The 26,175-nt window shown below is 44.1% G+C and overlaps 3 protein-coding genes and 1 long non-coding RNA gene across 5 annotated transcripts; 2 read left to right on the top strand and 2 right to left on the bottom strand.

Moving 5' to 3' along the window:
- Window positions 1-553: 553 nt before the first annotated feature.
- On the bottom strand, window positions 554-6,906 carry LOC143336218 (uncharacterized). Its single transcript, XR_013078511.1, has 5 exons — window positions 6,864-6,906; window positions 6,359-6,495; window positions 4,708-4,744; window positions 2,983-3,040; window positions 554-2,904 (listed from the first exon to the last, which is right to left on the bottom strand). It is a non-coding gene; the product is annotated as an uncharacterized LOC143336218 (long non-coding RNA).
- A 3,629-nt stretch (window positions 6,907-10,535) lies between these two features.
- paqr8 (progestin and adipoQ receptor family member VIII) lies at window positions 10,536-13,014 on the bottom strand. Of its 2 annotated transcripts, XM_076756455.1 has the most exons (3): window positions 12,894-13,014; window positions 12,718-12,756; window positions 10,542-12,424 (listed from the first exon to the last, which is right to left on the bottom strand). In XM_076756455.1, exon 3 carries the CDS (start codon window positions 11,730-11,732, stop codon window positions 10,650-10,652), a length of 1,083 nt encoding a protein of 360 aa, XP_076612570.1. In that variant the 5' UTR covers window positions 11,733-12,424; window positions 12,718-12,756; window positions 12,894-13,014; the 3' UTR covers window positions 10,542-10,649. The 2 variants fall into 2 exon arrangements, with proteins under 2 accessions (XP_076612568.1, XP_076612570.1); XM_076756453.1 differs by lacking the exon at window positions 12,718-12,756 and having other exon boundaries at window positions 10,536-11,787.
- Window positions 13,015-14,561: 1,547 nt separating this feature from the next.
- Window positions 14,562-19,857, top strand: mcm3 (minichromosome maintenance complex component 3). Its single transcript, XM_076756326.1, has 17 exons — window positions 14,562-14,728; window positions 15,035-15,147; window positions 15,507-15,715; window positions 15,844-15,974; window positions 16,101-16,339; window positions 16,422-16,530; window positions 16,630-16,783; window positions 16,873-17,004; window positions 17,158-17,366; window positions 17,466-17,640; window positions 17,729-17,855; window positions 17,940-18,090; window positions 18,209-18,349; window positions 18,446-18,555; window positions 18,662-18,735; window positions 19,008-19,107; window positions 19,218-19,857. The coding sequence occupies exons 1-17, from the start codon at window positions 14,654-14,656 to the stop codon at window positions 19,414-19,416; spliced, it is 2,448 nt and encodes an 815-aa protein (XP_076612441.1). The 5' UTR covers window positions 14,562-14,653; the 3' UTR covers window positions 19,417-19,857.
- A 4,359-nt stretch (window positions 19,858-24,216) lies between these two features.
- Window positions 24,217-26,067, top strand: il17a/f3 (interleukin 17a/f3). Its single transcript, XM_076756020.1, has 4 exons — window positions 24,217-24,298; window positions 24,692-24,897; window positions 25,022-25,165; window positions 25,929-26,067. The coding sequence occupies exons 1-4, from the start codon at window positions 24,290-24,292 to the stop codon at window positions 26,065-26,067; spliced, it is 498 nt and encodes a 165-aa protein (XP_076612135.1). The 5' UTR covers window positions 24,217-24,289.
- Window positions 26,068-26,175: the final 108 nt, after the last annotated feature.

Raw genomic sequence — 26,175 nt, 5'->3', positions numbered from 1 at the left:
GAGTTTGACTTAAAGCCCCTAAAAACCTGAAATATTATAAAATATTGTACTTGTCTATAAAGTTAGTTAAATGTTAACAACTAAATAGATAATCAAAGTTAAAGTAGTTACTATCAAATCCAAGTTTAACACTCAGAAACTCAGTTAATCTGCTTTATTGGCAAGCGGTTTGATGAACAGTGACCAGAAAACCCTCCAGCTGTCTTCAAATTTTGATTCAAATGTGTGACATCACCACCGCCCCCGACTTCATAATCAGACAAAAACTGCAATACAAGCAGAAGCTTTTGTGTTCATGTAAGACCGCATTGTTCTCGGTGAGACTCTGAGAATAAAGGGTTTTGGACACTTTACAGGGTCAAGAGAAGCAGTATCACGGTGTTGTCTCACTTGGGTGTGTTTTATTTGGACAGCTCAGTGGATTAATATGGCAACACATGGCATGACAACTGGCATTACAAGAATGACAGCTCCACCCTGCTTTGAGGTTCTGCAACCTTTGGTTCACTTTTTGAATTCTCAGTCAGCCCAGGTGCCACTCCCATCTCATCACAATCGACCAGGACAGGGTGGAGGGCTTGCTTTTCAGCTGTCTTTGATTCCAGGACAAACAGGGCAGTAAGTATCATGAATGTCATACGTGTTTGCCGTAAAGGCAGTTCTGCAGCATAGACTTCTCTGCACCAGCTGAGCAGACCAGGGACTGCTAAACACTGCAACAAAAATTTAAGAACGCAAAAAAACAGAGTTGATCCCTTCACTGATAATCAAAGTGCACCGAAGCTTAGAAAAATCCCCCTGTATCACATTTTATCAGCATCAGTACATACAGTACATAACCAAGAGTATCCTCCATTATCCCACCCAGCACAACAGTAGCAACAGTGTTGTTAAAAAGCTTGGTTTTGCATGTTTTATCCCCTGTGAATCATGCCTTACATTTGCTAACCCTGCTGTTGTGTTTTTTGGATGCATTTCTCTCGCTGTTCCTGCCCTTTGGTTTCCATTGACTTCCACGCAGTATGTAAATCAGTTAGCAGACTCATGAAACTTGCTTTGTTCATGACCTGAATTCCCGTCCGCTGTGATGGATTACAAAACTGCAGCCAGTTTGAAGAATCTGTTCATTTATTTTCATATGGTACAGACATGAGAGGAAACCATGGCTGCCAGGAGTGGTAGGACTAACACAGCAAATAATATTAAATCTAACAGGAAGGTGCAGTTTGAAAACGGCTGACAAAAATACTAAAGGAATAGCGGCATGTTGGGAAGAATGCTAATAGGCTTATCTTTCCAAGAGTGAGCTGAGAAGTTTGATATCACACTCATATCTCTTTGTTAAATATGAAGCTATCCAGTTAGCCTAGCTTAGCACAAAGACTGGAAACAGGAAACCTGCTAGCCTGGCTCTGTCCAGAGGTAAAAACATCTGCCTGCCAGCACCTCTAAAGCTGAAAAATTAACAGGTTGTGCATCATTAGTTTAATCTGTAGCAAAACCAAGGAGTAAAAATGTTGTGTGTTTTATCAGGTGGGGGCTATGTGACAGACTTTTTCTTAGCGAGGTGCAGTGACTTCCTTGTCAACCTTGAGGTGATTTCTCCAGGAAGTCACTGGCACTGCCAAGAAGTGGTTCCAGCACATAACACGCCTGTAAAACTACACTTTCACTCTTCAGTTTTTGCACACATTAAACAAGTGTCATACTGTGTTAATTAGTGAGCTTTGGAGGTGCCTGTGGGTAATTTATTTACCAGTTTGGACAGAGCTAAACCAGCTAAACTTTTCCCCTGCCTCGAGCCTTTGTCCTAATCTGAGTTAACCGTTTGTAGTTTCATATTTAATGGACGCATATGACAGTGATGTGCATCTTTTCATCTAACTCCATACAAGAAAGCCAATAAGTGTATTTCACAAAGTATCAAACTAATAAGCAAACACAATCTGTAATAAACAAGCTAAAAGAGTCACTGTTATGGTCCTTTTGTTCTCCACTGCGCTCTACTCAGGAGACAGCTTCATGACAGTTACATACTGGGTTCACTTGATAGTGGGAAGCAGTACTTTCCTAACCTCATCTACATCCTGGAAAGAGTAGGCTGGATAGGAAAGCCACCGGTGTTAACAATTAACATGAGTAAGCGCTGATCAGAGGCAGTTTGATACATGGCTAATTTAGCGGCCACACTAGATTTGGAGTACCCAAAAGACTGGACAAATAAACCTGAAATCAACACCTCTTAATATCTCAACTCCAAATAAACTCATCGCAGATGAACACCAGCAAATCTGCTGCTCTCATGACTTTGAAACTGATTACAGAGTTTATCATGGCTGATTTTCACTCTCTCAGGGGTAAATCAAGCCAGATGAGTATTTTGTGAATGATCAGTACAGTTCTTGTGTAGGTAATGACAGAAAAGAAAAAAAAAACCTTAAAAACATAATGTAAACTGCTCAGATGAGTCAATAGTCTTTAGATGAAAACGTCTTGTCAGATGAATTCAGATGCCATAAATGAGAAAAAAAAAAAAGAAAAGAAAAGAAAAAGAGGCTCTGTAATCCGTGTAAGTGAAGCCTGTCATGAGGACTAGGTGTGGATGGTGGCTCGGGCTGGCAGAGGTCTGGGCCAACTTTCCCTCCTACCCGTCCTCTCTTTTTCCATCCATCTGTCCATTTGGAACAATGTAAAGTGTGGAACTCTGGGGTTCTGTGCAGTGGGATGTTGTCTCTTTCTTGCCTTGGAAATTGGGAGCTTCTGTTTTCTGTGGTGCGTTTGTGATGTGGCTGTGAGGTTGGTGTTCAGGACTGGAACTGGCTGCTTAGTTGGTGGATGCATGAGGTCTTTCTAGTGTGCTGGCTGGCATGTCTTTATGGCTCCTCCAGTTTACAGACCCTGGGTCTGGAAATGTAGATGAGAAAATGTCAGTGAAACGCAACACGTTTGATTGAAATTTGTTTCCATTTATAGAGAACTCACCGGTGGTTCCTCTTGTCTTCATGCCAATGGCCCCATTGGTTCCTCCTGCTCCATCAGTCTGCGATACAGGAAGACAGAAAGAGTTAGAAGGACATTAAGGACCTAATCTATATACATTATATATGTTCATATGGTCGATATGAAACTACAGCAAGCAGTGGTTTAGCTCAGCTTTGCATAACAATGCAATAGTCCAACCCATTACCCCTGTAAAACCAAAATGTGTCATCTTTACTCTTTGTTCTTTGCATGAATTCAATAAACTAGATATAATGTGTTGATGAGAGAGCGTTGGCAGTACAGGTAAATGTATTTTGACACCGTTTGACAGAGCCAGACTAGCCGTGTTCCTCTGTTTTCGGTCTTTACGCTACACTAAGCTAACCAAAACAGCTGGCCAAAGGGCAAAAAACAGGCAAATATGTTTAAAAAATCTTGGTTGTTGGCTGGTTAATATGCTGACTCTCTGCATGCCACTGTCTGTACACGACGGCTGCTGAACAGAGGCTGTCAAAATTCCCCTGTTGAACCCTTAAGCACTTCTTATCGTCGTTTAAAGTTTGTAACAGTCAAGGCTTTAAATTGGTGTGCAGGTGTGGAGCAGTTTAGCCCGTCAGTCATAAAAGCTAATGTCAATGTTAGCTCATGGTGCTACAGTGCAAATCTTTCAGCCCGAGCTTTAGTACTGTAGCTCTGCAGGAGAAATGTCAGTAACACAAACACCTAACGCAAGATAACCAGCTTTTTACCAACTGAGTTAGACTGAATGATTCAGCATTAGGGTCCTGCAGTTTTTTAGTTTCCTCAAAGCATGCTGAGACCTTTCGACTTGCTGCTGTTTGCAGATAAAGATAGCACGTACAATATATTACGCACATGGAAATGGTGAAAGAAGCTTATCAAGGATGTTTCTGGATGTGTGGGAGCTTGCTTTATGCTCGGTGTGTGGTAATGCCGAACAAACTCTCAAAGAAAACAGTACAGCTTCTCGGCACAACACAGGAAAGTAACAGCGACTAGAGAGGAACAAAACAATTTCACATCTCCAGCAATGTTTTTATTTATTTTTCATTGCAGATTGGCTGTGGCCACAGTTTCCTCCTTCCATGCCTGTGGTGTTATCTTGGATATAAAGCGACAGCACGTCAGAGAGAGTTCAACTGAGTGGGAGGACACTTCACTTCCTGCCTGAAGGTGAAGTGCTACGATTTTTAGTTAGTTAGGATCCTCAGGCAGAGGAAAATGTGTTTGCTTTAGGAGCCCTTGAACATCGGGAAGCCCTATGAAAGAACATCCAACTTCCAAAGTCCATTTCATTTGTCTTTATATATGTTATGGTACAATTTGAATTGTTATTACTGATTCTGTATTCCACAACCAAAACTGCTGTCATTCAAGCTGACATTGATCATATTCGGAAACTAATGGAGATGATGCACTAATAATATTCTGACAAAATTCTGTCTCTCAGCAAAACTTTACATTATTAGAAATTTTCATGACTTTGCAAAGTTTGCACATAATGAGGCCAATAGCTGATCTGTCACTACTGATAATCAGCCACTTATTGCTCTGGCAGCCGGCAGCTAATGCACTGCAATAGATGCTGCACACTACATTTAGATAATGAAGGTGCTTTTGTATGAATGGAATGGAGAGAGGTCTTTAGCGACGGACTGATAGAAAAAACTGGAAAGAGGAAGATGAAACACACCCAGTTCATACCTTTGAGTCGCTCACGTCGTACGCGTTGCTGCTGCCCCTGTGGATGACAACCAGGAAAAACACATTTAAATTAGATCTATTTGACTAAGTTACATTGTAAAGTATTATGATGGTGTCTGTGTGTTATCAGTGTGTACACCTCCAATTTCCATATGCGCAGTAGGATTGATTTATGGCTTGAGACCTTTAAAACTCTGTCTGTCTGTCACCTGTTTTGTCTCTGACTCTTTTCTGAGTTTGTATCCTTATTGTCTTCATCATCCTGGTTCACGTCACACACACAGGTACGCTTGGCCTCAGAGTCCCCTGCTCTCCTTCCTAAATGGCTTTGTGTCTGTAATGGCCATCATGCTGCCCTCAGCACTCCTGTCCTGCTTCACTGCACCATTCAACAGGGCACTGCAGTGTACAGTAAATCCCTATTTATGCCTAAACTTAGTTGGATTTGATTAGGCCAATTAGACGTGAGTGGCTCAGCTGAGCCCAGGCTGAATTTCTCATTCAACTGCTGAAGTTTTGGAAAGACTCTGTTCGGCCAAACTGTCATTAGATAACTGAGTAATTTCAAGCTGCAATCAGGTTTACAAAGTCTCAGCAAAAAGATTTAGAATATGCTGGACTCACTGTTTTCAGCCTAAATCCTGTTCATTTACTTTACTTTTTAGACTTAACTTGGGATTCGCTTTGTCAAGACGTGAGACTTTATTTGAGACCTGCTTGGACAAGACTTGGCCAGGACATAAAACAGCTCTGGTGCGCTCCCAAAAAAGAAAGAAAATATTATTTGTGCATTTATAGTAATGGATCTCCCTCAGCAACTGTTCTCAGCACTTATCAGTGTATCAGATCACAAATCCTGCTGTCCCCTCAATGTCTTCCTTGTAGTATTCCTTGATGCTCGTCTTAACTCAGTCAACACACATTGGCAGAGGAGTTGTCACTCCCTCTGAGTATGCAAGCACTTTTCTGAGTTACGAGTTATGATTCCTATCTATCACTCCAGTCCCATTCAGGTTTCATTCCTCACAGTGACAAACAAGCCCTGGAATGTACAGAAGGAGATAAGACTATTTTTTCACCCCACAGCACCTCTGTGTCACTGTCACAGGAATGTTTGGTGTGACAGCCACAGCGAATGTAATAAAATACCCACATGTGTTGCGCGCACACACAGACACACACAGACACACACACACAATCACACAAAGATGTTATTAGGACCGTCATACTATGGCAGATTAATGCTCCAAGCCCAGCCTGTTTGGCTCAACTGCTTCAGCCCTAGAATGATATTTTACAATCGCACATACTTCTCTGCTTCCTTCTCTTCAAGGAGGCAACACCCTTCATCCAAAACCACCTATCGAGTCGAACAAGTCTCTGTTCTGTGCTGCTGAAAAGTGATAAATAGCAATTAAAGCCTCACAAGGCTGGGGGCAGGAAAGTGAATCAGCCACTCCCAACAGGGGAAGACCAGTTCTCCAGTGCCACTGTCGGTCATGATTACTCATACGTTAGTTGACACACTTTTTAAGTCCTTTAACTGACAGCGTTCAGGAGTGCAAATGGAAACATACTGAAGGAAAAGTGACATAATGTGACCTAAATATACTTAAATTCACGTCTCTCTTCATCATCACGTTCCCCTCACCTGTGACAGCTGGTACAAAGGCCGACGAGAGTGATGCTGAGGATGAGGAAGACGACGAGGGAGATGACGCCCACCTCTGGGGATGAAACCCAACCCAACATGCCAACCATCCCTACTGGAGCCATGGTCGTAGTGCTCTGTGAAGAGTAGAAACACCACAGCAAAGTGTCAACAGAATACACATACACATTGTTCATGAGCAACCAAAGTGGATCATGGGAAAAGGCTATGAGTTTTTTCCATTCGATAATAATTGATACAATGATACCTTTTGTGTTTGCCTGTATGTTTGCTACTACAACAAAATAATTTCCCAAATTGGGATCAATAAAGAAGCAGTCTAAGTCTAAGTCATAACATCCTGATCATGCCCGGTAATAAAACAGCATTGCACATATTAAAGTCAGGCACTTTTCAGATGTTCATATTCTTAAAAATAAAACAGCATAAAATCATAATGACACACAGCACAGCAAAAAGGTAAAATACAGGCTTCATAACTTACGTTGTAAGCTGATTGACTCTGTCGTAGCTCTGACAAATACTGCTGTCAGTCATTCAGCTGCCTTTGCTTTATGGGACTCACAGCAGGCAGACGGCTGAGGGAGGGACTCACTTCATTGGTGTCTTGTTATGAAGGAGGTGCTGACACGAGCCCATAGACAGCCCATTGTGTTTTTCATCATCGCTACATCTGCACCTGAGCGCGCTGGCACCTGACACGCCTGTGACTTCCAGGAATGTCGGAATGTGTCTTCTAACCAAAAAATGATAGAACTTCAAAAGATGGTGAAAAAGCCCAATAAATCAATAGAAGACATGTTTTAAACTTACACTGAAAATCCTGCTGTGGGGGAAAAACCTGAGAGCTGAACCAAACACTGATGTTAATTCATGTGTGTGCTGTGTGGCTGCCTGCCTGGGAAAAGCTAATCAGGCATACAACCACTCACACACAAATGTTTGTTGTGTTGCATTACTGAGTTGTGAGTTATACAGTACTTATCACAATCTCTCAAACACTCTTTTTATGTGGTATTTCTGCTCATGCAAAAGCTATAATAGAACTCCATGGTCATCTATAATCAGTTGCACATTTATATCTTTAATTCCATGTTGGCTAGTGGATGGATATATGCTACATTCCCAGTAAATGACACTGGAAAATGCACTTCTATTGCAGTACGGATTAGTTTCTCTTTCTTGGTCTCTGTACTGGGAGCTGAAATGATACTCACAAGGGGGTTATTACAGAAAAAAAAGGACCATTGTTCTAATGCAAAGCAGGGTTTGGATGCAGAATAAGACCGGTGTAAATGGATCACTGCACTTCAGAGGTGCAGTTTGAGTTCTGCACATGGAAGTGAAGACATTTAAGCTGATCTCTTTGAAAATGTCAAAGTGGAGACATGAAGCTAAGGGATAATGTAAATGTAAAAAAGTTACCCCTGTGGTGGTGAGTGCTGGGATGAACGGCTCGCGAGCAAATGAATGTGGCAACCCAAAGCAAAGAGAAGCAGATCTACTTTGTGTGGAGGTGTAGGAGGGCGGCATACCATAGCGTGGTGTAAAATTGCACTGAATGTTAATGTCAGTTATGTGCATGTTTCCAGCCACACCTGCACAATAATGCTATCAGCCCTGAAACCTTTTTTCTGACTGCCTGGTCAGTGGAATTACTCCATTCAGTGCTAACGGAGCAGACAATTATGTAACTGTGCATTCACACTGTATTAAAGTCATTAAATGCTTTCATATAATTTCTTCTACTCTTTTCACCCCAAGACACGGCATTTTTGCATTTTCAGTAATTATTTTAATTTTTTCTTTCAAGCTTTTGGACACAGCCAGGCAAGCTGTTCGCTCTTGTTTCCAGTCGTTACGTTTAGACATATAGTGGTATCATCTAACTCTCTGCAAAAAAAGCTGGATTTCCACAAATGTAACTATTTCTTCAATGACTATGAAGTGAAGTTTTGTAGCTGGGGAGACATACTGGAGGGTAAGGCAGAGAAACAATTGCATTGAATTACCCTGACACACATCCACACTGGCATACCGCACCACCCCTGACTCTTTTAAGATTACACACACATCTCTTTGTTAGTGGTGACAAGGACACCAAGTAACGCCCACGCCCATTACCTGTTTAACAGCCCCATTCTGTCATAATCATCTTCTGAAGCCCTGAAGAACAGGCAATCTATAGCTCTCAGCAATTTCCTTCCTTTTCTGTGGATGTTTGAGATTTGCTCAGAGGCACAAAGAAAAAAATCAATAGCCACACTTTCACAGCGGAGGAAAGGAAGCCTGCAGGAATCATTGCCAATTTCAAATATTTGCAATATAATCCTGAAAGCACAATTTGCTCATATAGGAATAAACTCAGCGAACAAATCTCTATTTGTGTCCAAATTGAAAAAATGATAACTTTCCTGATGCTAGCTGAGCTTAACCCTGCAGAGGAAAGTGGGCCCAACGCACCATCGCACAGACTATCCCAAATAATGAACAATAACACATTTATAGACACATTTCATTATTCAATTTAATATATTGGTCTGAACATACCTGAAAGCTCAAGAAGGTAACTGCGACTGGCCAAAAAACTGAACAGCACAACCACAACTTTTCATATTTACACTGTCTTTGTCTACAGATTAAACAGGTGAGGTATAAACTATGGATTAGTGAGATTTAGAAGTGCTGGGAGGCAGATTTTGTTATCTTTGGTTAGAGCCAGGCTAGCCATTCCCCTCTGCTTTCAGCCTTTATGCTAAGCTAAGCTAACAGACAGACATGAGAGCAGTATCAACCTTTCCATTTAACTCTCAGCAACAAAGCAAACATGCACATTGCCCATAATGTTGAACTGCTCCTTTAGAATGAGGCCTGAGCTCTGAGTCATACAGTGACTCAGAGCCATTGAAACTCATTCAGAGTCCTTTCATATTGGGGACAAAAGGGTGTGGCAACCAGCTTAATGCGCCCGAAATACAGTCTGTATCACCTAATAATGAACAAGCAAAACCACAGAGACACACTGACCACAGCCTGCTTTCCTCCGTGTAGACAAACACAGTCAGCAAGATATATTTGAGTTCAACATCAGTGTCTAAACACCCTTAATTTATGTCAGCTCTTCTAAATATTCAGCATTTGCCAAGGATTTGCAACTTTTTCCATTTCTCTCTGTTTATGTTATCTCATGCTGTCCATTGAATGTTACATTGTGTTTGGTCTTGCTGTTATCTGGCTTGAGTTCAGTCTACTAAATATCATGATGTTGAGATAAAACAGTCTGTCATCCGTTCCCACTCCTGCCAGTCAAAATCCTTCAGTTTAAGAACTATAGGATTTTTGTTCTATATTGAATCTCAATATTAAGAGTCATTGATTGGGCAGATAAATAAAACAAAAACCACGCAGTCGTTGTTGTTGCCCCTGCAGAGCAGTGTTGTTCCATGTCATCGTTTCCACCCCCTTGGATCTGCTGAGGGATTTTACCCAAGTGGAAAACCATTCTGCCAACTTCTCTCCGTGCAGTCTATTCCCCTGCCTCAGTATTAAACTAGCCTCTTTGTTCACCCATATCCCACTATCTGGCTGCACCACTTTAGTGAACACCATAATCCGGACTTGCTCTTTCACTCAGTCTTTCAATGTAAACACTGCTGCTCACCGGAGAGAGCTGACAGCCTTTATGGCAAATGTAAAACTTGAGAAGCAGGTTTGGAGCAGCTGTTTGTCCAGAACTGGCCAGCAAACGAATTTTGAATACACAGCTGCTTGATTTCTGTGCTTGAAAATGCATCTTCTCTACATATATTTACTATATATATGTTTATGAGTTTAGTCCTGGTTTGATTCTGACCAATATTCTTCATCAGCATTCTGCTCAGAACACCCTCCGTCATCAGCAGCAATTAAAGGGAGGATGATTCACTGTGGAAAACTGTACTGAGCCATAGTTAGCAAACTATGGAGTCCACTGAGGCAGCCATCGCTTTGTTGAATCAGCAGTTAAACCCGTGGGACATTTCAGATGACCTGTTCGTTGTACCAGAAAAGGCGTTCAGTTTATTGTTCAAATATTAGAAGCAATCACACTTTTCACAGACAGACTGATTCACGCTTGACAAAAACTGACAAAGATGGCTTTATTCATTATCATCATCATTTATATCATTTTGTACATTTAAACACAAGGCCTTTGTCTCTCTCTCTCTCTCTCTCTCTCTCACACACACACACACACACACACACACACACACACACACACTTCAATTTGTCACTTGTCTCTCTCTAGCTTACCCTGTCTACCCAGTTGCTTTTTCAAGTGCCACATTGTAATAAATGCTGTCAGGATGCAACACACAAACAGGGCGGGGAAGGACACACAAGCCCACCACAGCTGCCGCTCTCCAAATACCTTCACCACCGTATCCCTCCGCCCGGCGTAGTCCTGGAACAGAGCCTCCAGCTGGAACACGGTGCACAGGGACAGAAACAGGTGGAAGATCTGGTGACCCTGACCCACAAAGTCACAGTGGCCGGGAAAGAAGCGCTCAGGGATGGGACAGGAGAAGAAGAGGGCGGACAGCAGGAACGACGCCATCTGGAGGGCGTGGAAGGGCAGCGAGGGCTCCTGTGTCCAGGAGACGGTGAGCAGGCGGTGGGCTACGGGGCTGATGTCCAGCAGGTATGCTAGGGTGGTAGGGATCAACTGGCAGATTTTACGCTGTAAAGGATAAGGCCGCCGGTACCTGGACTTAGCAAAACAGCAGCCTGCACAGGAGAGCCACCCGAAGAAGGCAGCTCCAGGCAGAAACAGCAGCCCAATGCAGCTTTCTCTCCACGCTGGCTCTGACGAGTAGAAATAATGTCCAAGTGAGCAGCCATACTGATACACAGCTACACCCACGTAGTCCATGAAGAACAGGAAGTAGTGTGTATTTTCAGAGTGAGACTGGAAGAGGTGAGCTGCCACGCTGAAGAACAGATAGGTGAGGCAGGACGCCAGGAAGGCACTCAGAGGTAGAGAGGCTGCGTCCCAGGTGTACCCCAGGGCGCCTACGTTGGCCCACCAGCGGAGCAGCAGCACAGGACCCGCCAACAAGTGGGTCCACACATTCAGGGATTCATTGTGTCTCTGGAAGAGGCTGAGGAGGTAGCAACGCCAGTCCTGCTGGATGGGACGGTAGCCCGACAGGATGTAGGGCTCTCGGAACAGGCTGGGAACCTGAGAGGCGGTGACGGTGGGGCTGGGTGACGGAATGGAGAAAGGGGTGAGGTGCGAGAACCGGGGCAGGTGGCCAAGGTGCTTGAGGTTGAGGGTCAAAGTGCTGAGCCACTGCAGAATGTCGCCCGGCATAGCTGGGTGATGGGTGGAGGAGAGGGAGAGGAGGCGGAATACAGACAGAGGGGGACTGCAGGACAGGGTGCCCGATGGGAGACAAAAATTAAAAAGAAAAGACAGAATTACTTCAGACGTTCATTTTGAATGAATACTTAAAACTGAGGAAAGACCTTAGAATGGTTCATAACTTAACAGGAACCCGCAATGTGCTTTGATATGATGCCAAGTGTTATTGAGATGGAGAGTTTCATGTCATTTTAGAGTCTATCAGTCTCTTCAGTGAATCAGAGATGTGAAGATGTGGATCTAAGAATGGAGGATGAAGAGAAAGTGAAGTTCATACACTCGAAGGGGGATTAAAATGGGGACAGAAAGTTACTAAAACTTAACACAAACCAGCCAGAAGCACATGCAGTGAAGTGTCAATAGACAGATTAACAAAGCAGGACTGTTTCTGTGAGCCCTGAAACTGCAGCTGCAGCTCTTTTGCCATTTGATGTTCATGTTTTGGTTCTACACCTTGGTCCAGATTGAACTATTTCAGCTCATTTTCACCTGCAGTCCTTTGGCACTACCATTAAAACATTAGTCTGCACAGTCATAAAACAAACACACAACATAGGAGCCTGCATGAAGACATTCTTCTCCATATGAATCATGCATATGGGACAAGCAGGCATGCAGTCAAACCTGTAACCATCACCCTCCTGTTTTGGCATGCACACATAGGGAAGAATGTAAACAACCGTTGCCAAACAGGTAAATGAGCACCTATGGGGGCAACAGGGCAAACAACCACCCATCTGAGAATAGACTAAGCCCCCACCATTTTCCCCTTGACTTTGAGGAAAACATTATTCCTCTGGCCCTTCCAAATTCGGGTGACTGCAATTCTATGAAACCTGCTGCATGTGCATTTTTAGCCTATAAATAACCAACACATTAAAACGCTCTTTTCTTTAATCCGTCCTCATTTTGCGACAAAGAAACTGTTCCTTACCAGAAAAACGTTTCACACATTTTATCCTGTATGTCAACACTGAAAATGGACAGAATAAACATTGGAATTTGTCACAGTGGTAAGGATTAACATCCACACTAACACATTGTGAGGTATAGTTGGTGTAGTTGCGGGATTTTGTAGACAAGATCTAAGAGGAAGAAACATCAGCTCACCTGTTTGTATCGACCTGACGCGCCTCTGGTAAAGGAATAAAGTCATCGGCTAACTGCGCTGCAGGCTTCCCTTGAAGGCGCACGCACTCAGGTAACTAGAACATCTTGAGGTAAGAACACAGCTGACCCGACAGCCCGGAGGCGCGCGGGAGTGTGGGCGGGGTTAAAATGACCGGAAAAGCACATGGTACGCTTCTTATCAGTCCTTTTCAGTATCACAAATGATAGTTCATCCCTGTAGACATTTAAATACGCTTATAACTTTGAAAACGAAAAGTTTTTTTTTTTTTTTTTTTCCAGTAGTATCTCTCTGTCAGTTTTAATAGACACTTGGAGCAGTGAGTTGTGTTTATACCGACTGTGGTCAGACAGGATGTTTTGGCACAGCCTTAATAATGATGATAAAACTGTGGGGGGAAAAAGATAAAATGCATGTTTCATTTTGCATGTGTGTCTCCATCTACTGTCCGGTAGTGTGTACTCATATATGTGCTCTATCCATGATCAAAACTAAGTTGGGCTGCTTTACTTCAGCAGTGCACGTGCCAGTAAACATATGATGCCCCAAATGATAGTTATTTTATTATGATTGAACCTAAAGATACATTAGAAATGTTGGTTAAAGAGGGATTTATTGGTTCAAGGTAGAGCTTATCTGAGTCCTCCCCAAGTGTCTGAAAATGAATTTAAAGACTAGAATTGCTAAACAGAATTTTATTTAATTTGATGTGGAAAAACAGACCCCAAGAAGTTAAAAAGTCATATTTTATGTGATAGCTTATCTATTGGTAGACTATTCTGAACTTTAGTACATTTAATCAATGTATTACAATTTATTGGATATAAAAACTTTAAAAACTCAACTTGCTAACAATATTGGATCTCTTCTCTCATCTTTAAAAAGTTGGGTGATTTTTTTTACTGCAGTGTCTGTATGCAGTTGGGAGGCTCCCTATAAAACGAGCAAACTATCATGAGCAGATCTATCTATCATAAACTAAATCTCTATATCTCTACAAGTGGCATGAACAGAATATTTTGACAGCAACTGAACTGATGAAGACCGATTGTCAACAATAGAAAAGTAAAGAGTTTTTATTTAGTTTTATTTCCATTTATATTTTAGTGTAAATGAAAATGAATTCACAATACAGTCCCTTCCGGAATTTTTGCCATCATCCAGATCCCTAGTTATAATTGCAGATCCCATTTCCCATGTATGTCTAAGCCTCTGTTTCATGGTCTCTCTTTGCTTCATTAACGATTCAATGATCGATATAGAGGAATCCTAAATAATGACACTGCTGAATCCTGTCTGTCTGAATTAAACCATACAATTTAACATGAGTAAAGATTTGGGCATTAACTTACAAATTAACCATCAAAAAGTTTATATTTAGACCTTTAGAAGTCGCCGTTTATGCCGCCATCTGCTGGACAAACAGGGTAGGTCAGGTCTGCTCGGCTTTTCCTCCTTTTCTACAGCCCGCCCCTTCCTGCTCCGTTTTCGCGCGAGTTCTTTAGTAGGCGTGGTCACGCGGAGTCACGGTCGAGTCTATTGGACAGCTCCACGTTTACCCGCCGACTATGCTAAGTAGCACGTTACGAGTTGACCAATGGCGTTTTACGCTTTGCCTGCGCCGGCACGCAGTGGCGCGAAATCTCCTCAGTTGTGTGGTTTGACGGTAGCGGAGCAGACACGCTGAAGAAGCTCTGTGCGATATTTGAAGCTTTTTCAGTATAATAAGTAATCGCTCACAATGGCAACCGACGTCGTAGATGACCGGGAGATGAGGGAGGCGCAGAGGGATTACCTGGACTTTCTGGACGACGATGTAAGTCTGACTTTTACGCGATTAAACGCCCTGTTGTGGGTGAAATGAGCATGCGGCCACAACAAAAGAACGAACCTTCGTTAGCAAAAATATCACAGCTGACAGTCAAAAAAAACATCAGTGTACAAGTGCTCCACGTTCATATGAAGCTCGGTGTAACAGTTAAGTCTGATCTGAGTCCAGCCAGCTGTGTTCAGTAAGCCGTGAGCTGATGCAGCTTTGTCCTGAAGCCCAGTGAAAGCGTTATCGAGTTTCTTGAAAATAAAGATGATAAAATAACACTAATCTTCTGCTCGGTTTGTGCAGCAAGACCAGGGGATTTACCAAAGCAAAGTCCGGGACATGATCAGCGAGAATAAAGCTCGACTCATCGTCAACATCAACGACCTGAGGAGACGGAACGAGGCCCGGGCTGCAAAGTAAGGGACAGTCTGTGTATGTGTGTGCGCGCGCACGTGCATGGAAACTGACTGAAAGTAATTTTCAAAACATGAAAATCACGTTCTTTAACAAACCAAAAGCTTGAAGTGTACATTAAGTATGAGGTTACAGGGGTTTGATGTTAAAACTGTCGTGTTTCATCACACTGTGTTGTGGGTTAGTTGTATTGGATGCATGAAGTGAATAGTGGTCTGTAGCATGTTGTACAGACCCTGAATACACACATTGACCAGTAGAACCAGCTGACTGGCTTTCAGTGTTTTGGTCACATCACTTGGAATAAAAAGTAAAAATCATGACTCCATCCATGACCCAAATGTTTCCTTGCCTCTTCCAGACTGATGAGCAATGCCTTCGAGGAGCTGCTGGCGTTCCAGCGGGCTCTGAAGGACCTGGTGGCCTCTGTGGACGCCACCTACGCCAAGCAGTACGAGGAGTTCTACGTCGGTCTGGAGGGCAGCTTCGGCTCCAAGCACGTCACCCCCCGAACCCTGACCTCCCGCCTGCTGGGCAGCATGGTGTGTGTGGAGGGCATCATCACCAAGTGTGAGTTTATTTCCGTCCTCTTTGGGCCCTGCTGATCACTACTTGTCTTTGACTGTGTTGTACTAGATGCACTCTTTGTTTCTAAACACGTTTAGTTTATCTTTTATCATTTCCTTGTTCGTCTTCAGGTTCTCTGGTGCGTCCTAAAGTAGTGCGCAGCGTCCACTACTGCCCGGCCACCAAGAAGACAATGGAGAGGAAATACACTGACATGACCTCACTGGATGCCTTCCCTTCCAGTGCCATTTACCCCACCAAGGTAACTAGAGGAGCTCAGATGTTTGATTTCTGCCTCAATGGTGCTGAAATGGCATCACTGCCCAGATTAATGGTGATGGTCGTCGTTTTGTGTTTCATGTTTTCCTGCTTTTCCGGCTGTGAACAGGATGAGGAGAACAACCCTCTGGAGACAGAGTTCGGCCTCTCCATCTACAAGGACCACCAGACCATCACGGTGCAGGAGATGCCAGAGAAAGCCCCCGCTGGCCAGCTGCCTCGCTCTGTGGACATCATCCTGGACAACGACCTGGTGGATATGGTCAAACCCGGAGACCGAGTGCAGGTCATCGGAACGTACCGCTGCCTGCCCGGCAAGAAGGGCGGATTCACCTCTGGCACTTTCAGGTGAGGTGGCGTAGCGTGTGCACTGGAGCTGCTGGTTTGACTCTCGTTCTTGAGGATTAATTTTCCACCCTCTTCTCCTCAGGACCATCATGATCGCCTGCCACGTCAAGCAGATGAGCAAGGAAGTGTCCCCATACTTCTCGGTGGACGACATCGCCAAAATCAGGAACTTCAGCCGGACTCGTTCCAGGGTGAGGCTGCAGTCTTTCCGCCTGGTTGCTCGCAGCTGTCCGAGCTTACGACACTTGAGCTAAATGAGAAAATCAATTTCCTTTTCCGTTGTTCCTCAGGATGTGTTTGACCAGCTGGCTCGCTCCCTCGCTCCCAGCATCCACGGTCACGAGTACATAAAGAAGGCTATCCTTTGCATGCTGCTGGGCGGCGTGGAGAAGGTGCTGGAGAACGGATCGCGCATCAGAGGAGACATCAACATCCTGCTCATCGGTACCACAGTTTGTTGTACCAGTGTCTTCACTGGACCAGGGAGCTTGTTTGGGCGACGGTGGTTGACGCGGGTTGTCTCTCTTTACCAGGTGATCCGTCAGTCGCAAAGTCCCAGCTGCTGCGTTATGTCCTCCACACAGCGCCCAGAGCCATCCCCACCACAGGGCGAGGGTCCTCTGGCGTGGGTCTGACTGCTGCCGTCACCACGGACCAGGAGACCGGTACGACACACACACACACACACACACACACACACACACACAGGAATGTACAAATGCATCAGCTCTGACACACATAGATCTTGGCATTCCTGGTATGACCTGTATCTTACACCATCAGCTCACCAGCTTCTAATGTTTCTTTTTCTCTCTTAGGTGAGCGTCGCCTGGAGGCGGGCGCCATGGTGCTGGCCGACCGTGGCGTGGTGTGCATCGACGAGTTTGACAAAATGTCCGACATGGACCGCACGGCCATCCACGAGGTGATGGAGCAGGGCCGCGTCACCATTGCCAAGGCTGGCATCCACGCCCGGCTCAACGCCCGCTGCTCTGTGCTGGCGGCCGCCAACCCCGTCTACGGCAGGGTGAGGAGCTCATCTAACAGCTTGTCTGACTTGTGTGCGTTTTGCTGAGCTCTCAGCTGATCTTGATGTGTTTTTGTTTAATCTGCTCCATCTGTGCAGTACGACCAGTATAAAACCCCCATGGAGAACATCGGCCTGCAGGACTCCCTGCTGTCACGTTTTGACCTCCTGTTCATCGTGCTGGACCAGATGGACCCCGAGCAGGACCGCGAGATCTCCGATCACGTGCTGAGGATGCACCGCTACCGCGACCCCCGTGAGCAGGAGGGAGCAGGTACTGTGCAGCCGGACGTCTTCAGACTGTAGTCTGTGTAATGAGTTGATATTTGGTTAAAAGATTGTGTCCTTGGTTTGTTGTCCAGCCATGGCTCTGGGTGGGACAGTAGACGTGCTGGCCACAGAGGACCCAGACGCAATAGCAGAAGAGCACGAGGAGCTGCAGATCTACGAGAAACACAACAACCTGCTGCATGGAAGCAAGAGAAAGAAGTATGAGCACAGCGTCAGGAAACATCCACCTTTTCACTTTTGATGTGTGAAAACGACAAAACTGAAATGTTTCCTTTGTTTCAGGGATAAGATCGTGAGTAAGGAGTTCATGAGGAAGTACATCCACATCGCTAAGGCTGTGACGCCTGTCCTGACAGAGGAGGCGGCCAATCACATCGCGGAGGAGTACTCGAGGCTGAGGAGCCAGGAGCAGATGGGTGCCGATATCGCCAGGGTGAGCAGCAGCATGAGAGGTTATCGAATATCCACACGGACTGAAGCTGATCGAACCTGTTCATTCTCAGTCTGTCACACGCTCTGATTTTCTTCCTCCTTCTCCTCTTCCTCCTCAGACCTCTCCGGTGACGGCCCGTACGCTGGAGACTCTGATTCGTCTGTCCACGGCGCACGCCAAGGCGCGCATGAGCAAAGCCGTGGAGCTGGAGGACTCAGAGGTGGCCGTGGAGCTCGTCCAGTTCGCGTACTTCAAAAAGGTGCGTGCTGCTGGAGAATGGAGGGACAGCGTTTTTACACCGGCGTGAAGTCATGTGAACGAAGCTCACATCTGGGCCGTCTGCTTTCCTCTGCAGGTTCTGGAGAAAGAGAAGAAACGCTCGAGACAGGAGCGGGACTCTGGCTCAGAGGAGGAAGAGGAAGAGGAGGCGTCCACTCAGCGTTCACAGAGAACTGCCAAGAAGAGGTAAACACCAAGATTCACTTTCCGCTGCCCTTACTTTACTCCGCATCTCCCAGTACACAGTACACAAGCTGCGATCATTCATAACACCAACCTGTGTGTCCTGCAGGGGGCGACGTGGCTCTCAGGGCAGCGAGCCCTACAGCCCGTATGACTTCAGCGAAGAGCAGGATGTCCCTGAGAGTAAGCATCACACTGCTGTCGTCTGTTTTCATACCATCAGTTACTCGTTCCAGTCACTGCTGGACGCTCGTCTTCACTTTGTCCATTTTTAATTGTATTTTTGAGAGTCGTGCTGCTCCTGTTGACAAACAACATTATGAATTACATGCAACTATTTTCAAGAACACGCAAGCCAATGCACGGCCAAGCACATTGTTTTGATAGCACACAGGTCTTTAGATGTTCTCTGCATGTCTTTGAGTTCTCACATTGGCCTTTATGCTCGTCTTCAGTTCAGGCCGGCACCCCGAAACCAGCCAAGCCACGGCGGGACGAGCAGGAGGCCATGGACACCACGTCACAGGCTGAAGACAGCGAGGTCTCTGCAGAGAGGTGGGTGATGGATTCACACAGCTTCAAATAGTCAGAAGTGCTCAGTGTATCGCGTACGTGTCGGTCACGCTGTGAAATGTGATCACATCTCTGCTGCTTTCTTCCACCAGGCTGAAGGAGTTCAAGTCATCCCTGTTCGCAGTGTTCCAGTCCGCTCACGCTCAGTCCGTGAAGATGAAGACCCTGATGGACGGCGTCAACAAGGAGCGTCAGAATCGTTTCTCGGAGCCGGAGGTCCGTGCCGCATTGGCTCGCATGCAGGACGACAACCAGGTCATGGTGGCTGACGACATCGTCTTCCTCATCTGAGGAAGAGCACTTTGAAACTGATTCTACAGACTCTGAAACAGACGGTGGTTTATATTCAAATGTACATAGTCATTTGTATTCGTGCGTCCTGCTTTTCATCTTTTGCTCAAAATGCAGTCTAATGTCGCTCTGTCAAAACATAAAGACAGACATGTAATCTACAGTTCCACACGTGATGCAGACAAAAATACTCTAAACAGTGCTTGTGATGGATTTGGATGCAGATTGCTTCATCAACCATATTAATAACAAGACCAGTGCAAGAAGACCAAGTCTTAAACCTTTTTGCACTTGTGTGTGTTCAGTACTTCTAATGACTGTGTATCATCAGACTGCTGTTGGTGTGATTGAACATCAGTTTATGGATTTGTATATAGTTGAAGACAAGTTTTGTTAAATAACTGTGCTTGTGTGTTAAGAAAATAAAATGTAATGCTTGAGAAACAAGCTGTGTTATTGAATCTACTACACTGTGAACACATGTACAGTATCACCCTGCATCCTGGGGGAATCACTGCTGGCCTGATGCTGGTACATTTGTATTGTGACCCCTCAAGCTCTGCAGGCGACCAACCCTGGGTGTGTTTTGTTTTTGTTGTATTAAAATGGAAAAATGGTCCAAAATACTCGGTAATTTTAGGTTTTCCGAGAAGAGCTGTTCTCAGACTAGTCCTCTTCCTGCTTCTGCATTCGTGTTTCCAAGAAGCACTTTATTTGAAACCCCCAATGAATCCAGACCTTGCTTTGTGTAGGAGGCAGGTCCCACAGCGTGAAATCACTGGTCAGCTTCCCCCTTCCTCCTTGCAGTTCTTTACCCCAATAAATAGTTGAGCAATCGGCTTAATCACGAGTTAGATGATAGTTCAGGTGAAGGGGCCACACAGCACTGCTGCACCCACACTCGGCCCCATAATGCACCAACCACACAAGAGGCGCCATCATCCAGGACATAAGGCGACCTAAGCGCTCTCCACCCACGCCTGACTCATATCACATATGGTTACAAAAGCCAAGCGCCTTCCTCACATGCTTCACCTCAGCTTCAGTTTAGTTTTAGTTTCTTTTACAGCTGCGTTTTAGGACGGCCCTAACCTTTTGGAGTGGTTCGTGTGGTCTTCTAAAGTCTCAAAAATGTGAAGCAGACTGAAAAAAACAGCAGGCTTTAGCTGTGATTGTTTGAGAGACAGCTCTGTTCAAAGTTGTATTTGATTCATTTGCTTATTATTTGGAGCAAATTTCATATTCACGAATCACAGGCAAAAAGCTGAAGACTGTGCAAGTCAAACAATACCTGTAGTCCCTCTGACATATATGCAAATGCAGAGAGTTGTTTTTTGTTTGTTCTGTATGTTATGTTTCAATAAAGGTTGAAAAAAATGGGAAAAAATAGTTATTAGTTTTTATAAATAGTTGTTACTTATTTGCATTCTTGCACAGGTGATAAGATAGCTCCCACTTTCATGTATGTCTGATAAATATGAGGATACAACAGGCAGCTGGTTAGCTTAGCTTAGCACAAAGACTAAGCTTAGCTAACCAGGGCTAAGCAGCTAGCCTGGCTTTCTCTGCAGATAACAAAATCTGCCAGCTACCTCCTCTGAAGGACACTATTCAACACGTTATGTCTTGTTTCATTCGTACAAAAGTGTAGAAAACGACAAGTTGTGCTTTTATGAAGGATTTTGCCACCCTGGGACAGAGCCAGGCTAATTGTTTGCCCCTTTTCCAATCCTTATGCTAAGCTAAGCTAACTGCTGAACTTGTTCAACAGCTATTACTTCAAGACGAAAATAAAGCTCAGAGAAGCACCTACGTATATTTACCTTTTTTCCTCATTTCAATCCACTTAATATTTGTCCTGCGTGACAGAAGCAGACCTGACAGGCAGCTTACAAACACTCGTACTACTTCATCCACAGTAGTATCAGTCTGAGCTTTACAGACTGATACATGATGGCTGATGTTTGATCCTCCCATGCATTTCCTACGAGGGGAACTTTTATAGTAAGTTTGCTGAGGAAATCTGTGCGAACTCATCATTGTTTGATTTTCTCTCTTGATGAGATGCATCAGATAAGGACAAGGACAGACAATGAGATGCAGAGTTTCTCTGTCATGCTGCCTCTCGCCTTCTTTGACTGTGTAGCTGTTTCTTTCTAACGTAATGATACTAAACTTGATCTATCACTCTCATCTGTCTGCACCAAATCAGTCATAAATAAACCTTTATGTCAGCATCCATCAGCTGCAACTGATTTCTTACATATTAGTTTTTTACCACTGCACCCCGATGTACTTCATCACAGGACACTTTGTCTTCTGTGAGGATCAAACATCAGCAGCTCTGCATTGGCCTGTAATCTCCCTCTAACTTCCCTCTTGTGCTTTGCTTTCTTCTCTCCCGTTAATTTGCTGCATGGTGCACCATTATCGCCGTCCTGTGATTGCTCATGGAGTAGTTAGACATGTGCCATACTTGCGATGAGTGGCCATATAAATAAATGATCTTGCACTTGACTCTGTCACTTGGTGTTGAGTCAAACTTCACCTTTGGGAAATAAGGCCGCTCGCTGTTATGTAGAGCTGACAGAGCTACACTCGACGGGCTTGTCAGAGCTCTTCACTGGGAGTAGATGGGAACAGAGGAAGTGATATTTGGCAAAGGAATATGGAAAAGAAGGAAAGAATGAATGCAGAAAACTAAAAACAGGCTGAGTGACTTGTTCAAATGATAAAGTAGATGCTTACAGTATCTAATCAAAAACAGTCATCTTTAAAGCTGTGCCAGTCAATGTTTGAATATGAGCAATCGACCGAATGATGAATCATGTGAAAGTGGTGACTTGTGGCAACAAACCCACAGAAAATCATGGTCAAACTCTGCAGCTCTGCAGAGCATTTCAGCATCTTTTAGCACACTATTTTGGTTTTAGGTCTTTCATTTCTGCCGTTCAGTCTCATTAGTTTCCAGGCTGTGCAGGAAGCTGCTTTCATGGTTTTGATAAACCCACTGTATGCTTCCTGCTCACCACAAACACCAAGTCAGCAACTTCACTAACAGCTGAGGAGGGTGATAATTTCCCTTGAGACCAAAACAGAGCCAAAAGGACGGTAAACCCTGGTGATGTCATCGGAGTAATTTTTTTAAGACATTAAAAAGCTCCTTTCAGATCCACAGAAAACATTGGACAGTGCCACACACGGAAATTCTATTGTTGCAGCAGCAAGTTAAACATACACATAAACATAAAATATACACAATAAAGAAGAATAAGGATGAGAATAAAACTGTATAGTTATATAATATGTATTATAATATATAATATAATAAAATAATACACTATAACTAAGTATTTAAACAAAGAATAACAGCCACTCTTCGAGAGAGAGAGAGAGCCAGAGCTATAAAATATGTACCAGGAAAAATATGTGCAAGTTGCAAGTGAGTCCTGTGTGAGGGGTAAACTGGTCCTCATGTAAAATCAGTGGAGTGACCCTTTAAAACGGATCAGCGTGACAGCACTCAAGGCTACACAGACGGATTATTACAAGTTAGTTCACAGGACCATTGGCACATTAGATGATATCTGTTTTAAATAGACTAGGGCACAAAAGGATTTTTGCAGCTGGAGCACCACTTCATCGTAACTCCACTTATCAAATGTCAAGATTTATAATCAGCTGTTCATACACATTGCAGTTCAGTTCTAATGGTGTCAAACTGCTTCAGCATCTCATTCTGAAACCATTTCTCTTCACATCCAGTACGGCTGTGCTCCAGTTTACAGGCTCCTTACTCATATGATGCATGGAGGGAGAAGATGCTATCACACGCTTTGTCTTCGATGAGTGGGCACGCTGATTTATTACCAGAACCATAGCATTTCACGTCAAGCATGTCTTTGACCTAAATTTGTTCGTGTGGGGTGGCAGGGTGTAGGTGGAGTCTCTAGTCAAGTTTTATTTGACTCGGATTAAAAAAAAAACAGACGCAGTTTAGAAAGATTAGTCTGTTGTTTTCTTCGTGGGATAATGTAACAAGAGGGTCACTCTAAACTGTTGGAGGGCTTTCTGAAGCCACTGAATTGTATATAATATATAGATATATTATTCTGCTTTCAGAAATGGGTTCTTCTTGCAGGTTTAACTCATTTTAAATTGAGATCTGAGCCAGATTTTTAAAAATGGCATTGCAATAATTGTTTGTTTCATTTGGCCTGACACAATCACCTCTGGTTTGTTTGGACACTGGCAGCAAATTTTGCAGCTTAAGTTGCAGATTTTCACATCAGTGCGCTCACAAACGTCCTCTTCTTTGCCATTAAAGGAAGAAATTGTGTCCTATTTTCACCGCCACGTGAATAAGGTCCAATGGAAAAAACATTTTCACACCTTTTGACAGGTCAAACGTTTGAAGGTGTCATCTGACTCATTACACTGCTGTTTCCGTGGGCTGTGGCTTAATACTGATAGGGTCACAATGGGGTCAGGTAAAAGGTGTAATACTTTTTAAAGAGATCGCCAAAGAAAAGGTACAAAAGATGAGCGTGAGAAGACTTCTCCTTGCATGTTTGAGCTGTGTGTTGCTGTTAAGACCAAATGCAAGACAATGAGAAACATGCATGCACAGTGGATGCAAATGGGCGCGGACAAAGAAAGAAATGCTGACCACAGAGACAAACTGTTATCGTGTTTACAGATCAACATGTGTATCTGTAAAATCAGTGACAGTCATAACGGAAACACATCGCAGATCTTGCCAACGCACACAGAGCCGGCCTGTATATAAACACAGAGAGACTGGAGACGCGGCAGGACAGCGGAGCAGCACTTCACAGTTTAAGCTGGGCTCTGCAGGCAAAACAACACAGTCATGCAGAAGGTGAGTTCTCCAGCAGGGCTTATCTTTAACGCTTATTCATACTTCTGTGATGACTTTTCAGACAGAGCAACACGACACATCGTGACATGTACTGATTTTATGAAACTGAGTGCACCGTGTTACATTTGAACGAACGTAGGTTTTAAAATTGAGAAGCAAATGAAAGATTGTGAAACCTTTTGTCATTCAGAGCGTTAAAAAATCAATAATACCATCCAAGCATTCGCACACTGATCAGACAAGTGGACTTTCAGCCCAACAAGAGGTGGCAACAGAGACTCAAAGAGCTAAAAGTGAATGAAGCATTTTCTTTTAGCCCACTTCAGTTTGCTCTTTCTCTTTCGCTTCTGTTTGTTTTATTTGTTCTTTGCCTCTGGCTTGTCTCGTGTTTAGGTGTTGAGAGCTTTGCTGGTGCTGGGCCTGGCCACGCTGCTGCATACCACCAGGAAAGGCCAGGCGGTCTCGGTGCAGCTGGGCCAAGGAACCAACTTACAGGGCAGGACTGTGAGACTGGTCCTGGATCCTTCAGTGCGGTCTCAAATCGCTAGCATGTCCGCCTCAACCATCGCCAACATGTCTCTGTCGCCATGGACATATAGGTGAGGCATCGCTGCATGCTTTAAAACATTATTTGACATGTCTTTGGTCATTCAGTTACCAGTTTTGAAATTTTAAATCCTCTGATCCTGATTCTAAATGCATTTTTTTCCCCTCCCTGTCCAGAGAATCCTGTGTGGCGTCTCGCCTGCCCAGGCGGATCGCTCATGCTCAGTGCCTGACCTCAGGCTGTCTGAGCCTGCAGGGGGGAGGAGAGGATGCAGCCCTGGTGGCTAAACCTATCAAGTACCAGGTCCTGGTGCTCCACAGGTGAGCCACTGCAGTCTTTGTTTTTTTTTGCCCCTGCTTCTGTTTTGTGACGGTGCAAAGATCGTTCTTCTGTGCACACTTCAAAATGACAGCAAGTTCTTTGAGGTCGTCTTGGGTCAGCCTAACAATGAATGTGAAATGTAATTTGGAGAGGATTTATCTCTCTTAATCTGATGCATTTCCTGTTGAGACAAGCAGCTAGGGTGGGACATAATCAGGGCAGGCATTCATTCATGGTATGTCCGTTTATTTCTTAATGCATACCTACCAGTGCAAAATGAGGCACAGGTTCACTGTTTTGCAGGAGGGAGATGGGATTTTCAGAACAGAAAACATTCATCTTTGTGGGCGTGATATTGGTATATTATCAGACACATAGCTGATAAACCACTTCTTTTTTATTGTGGCTTGAAACAGCTGGAATATGAAAACCTGAAATAATTAGATGCTTATTATCCATCGTCAAACACAGCGTAAACACCTCTAACTGAAGTCTGGACAGATGCATGATGAAAAGTGTATTGCTGGATACATAATGAAAGCAGTATCAAGGGTTTGGCATTTTTAATTGAATTTGCATTCATTGCACTGAACTGAATGGGAACACCCTCAAACTAATTAGGTTGGCTTCTCCCAAGATTTTCTTGTTTCTTCTCTGTCCGTTCTTGTCACATCCACAGTCCAAATTGATTGAATACAATAATCTAATAATGATGTCATCTGTGTATGTTCAGCCCTCACTAATGTCCCCATCCCACTCCAGGGTCCCAAGGCAAAGGCACAATAACGAAAGAGGAAGGAGAGAGAAAAAGGAAAAGAGGAAGTATGAGTTCCGACTGGCGACGGAGGTGATCACAGTGGGCTGTACCTGTGTGAGGCCCAGTGTCATCCCACAGCAGTAAGATGGCAACTCTTTCAGCATGCTTTCGAGTTTTTTTTTTTTTTTTTTTTTTTGTCACACTTGTATTAAGCAATATTTTCAAATCACTCAGTCCAATGAAAAAGGGCCT

This window comes from Chaetodon auriga, chromosome 18 (assembly GCF_051107435.1).
Source record: "Chaetodon auriga isolate fChaAug3 chromosome 18, fChaAug3.hap1, whole genome shotgun sequence".
In the NCBI taxonomy this organism is placed as follows: Eukaryota; Metazoa; Chordata; class Actinopteri; order Chaetodontiformes; family Chaetodontidae; genus Chaetodon; species Chaetodon auriga.
Note: the sequence above shows the minus strand (reverse complement) of the source record. Positions and strands in the feature narration are given on the sequence as shown.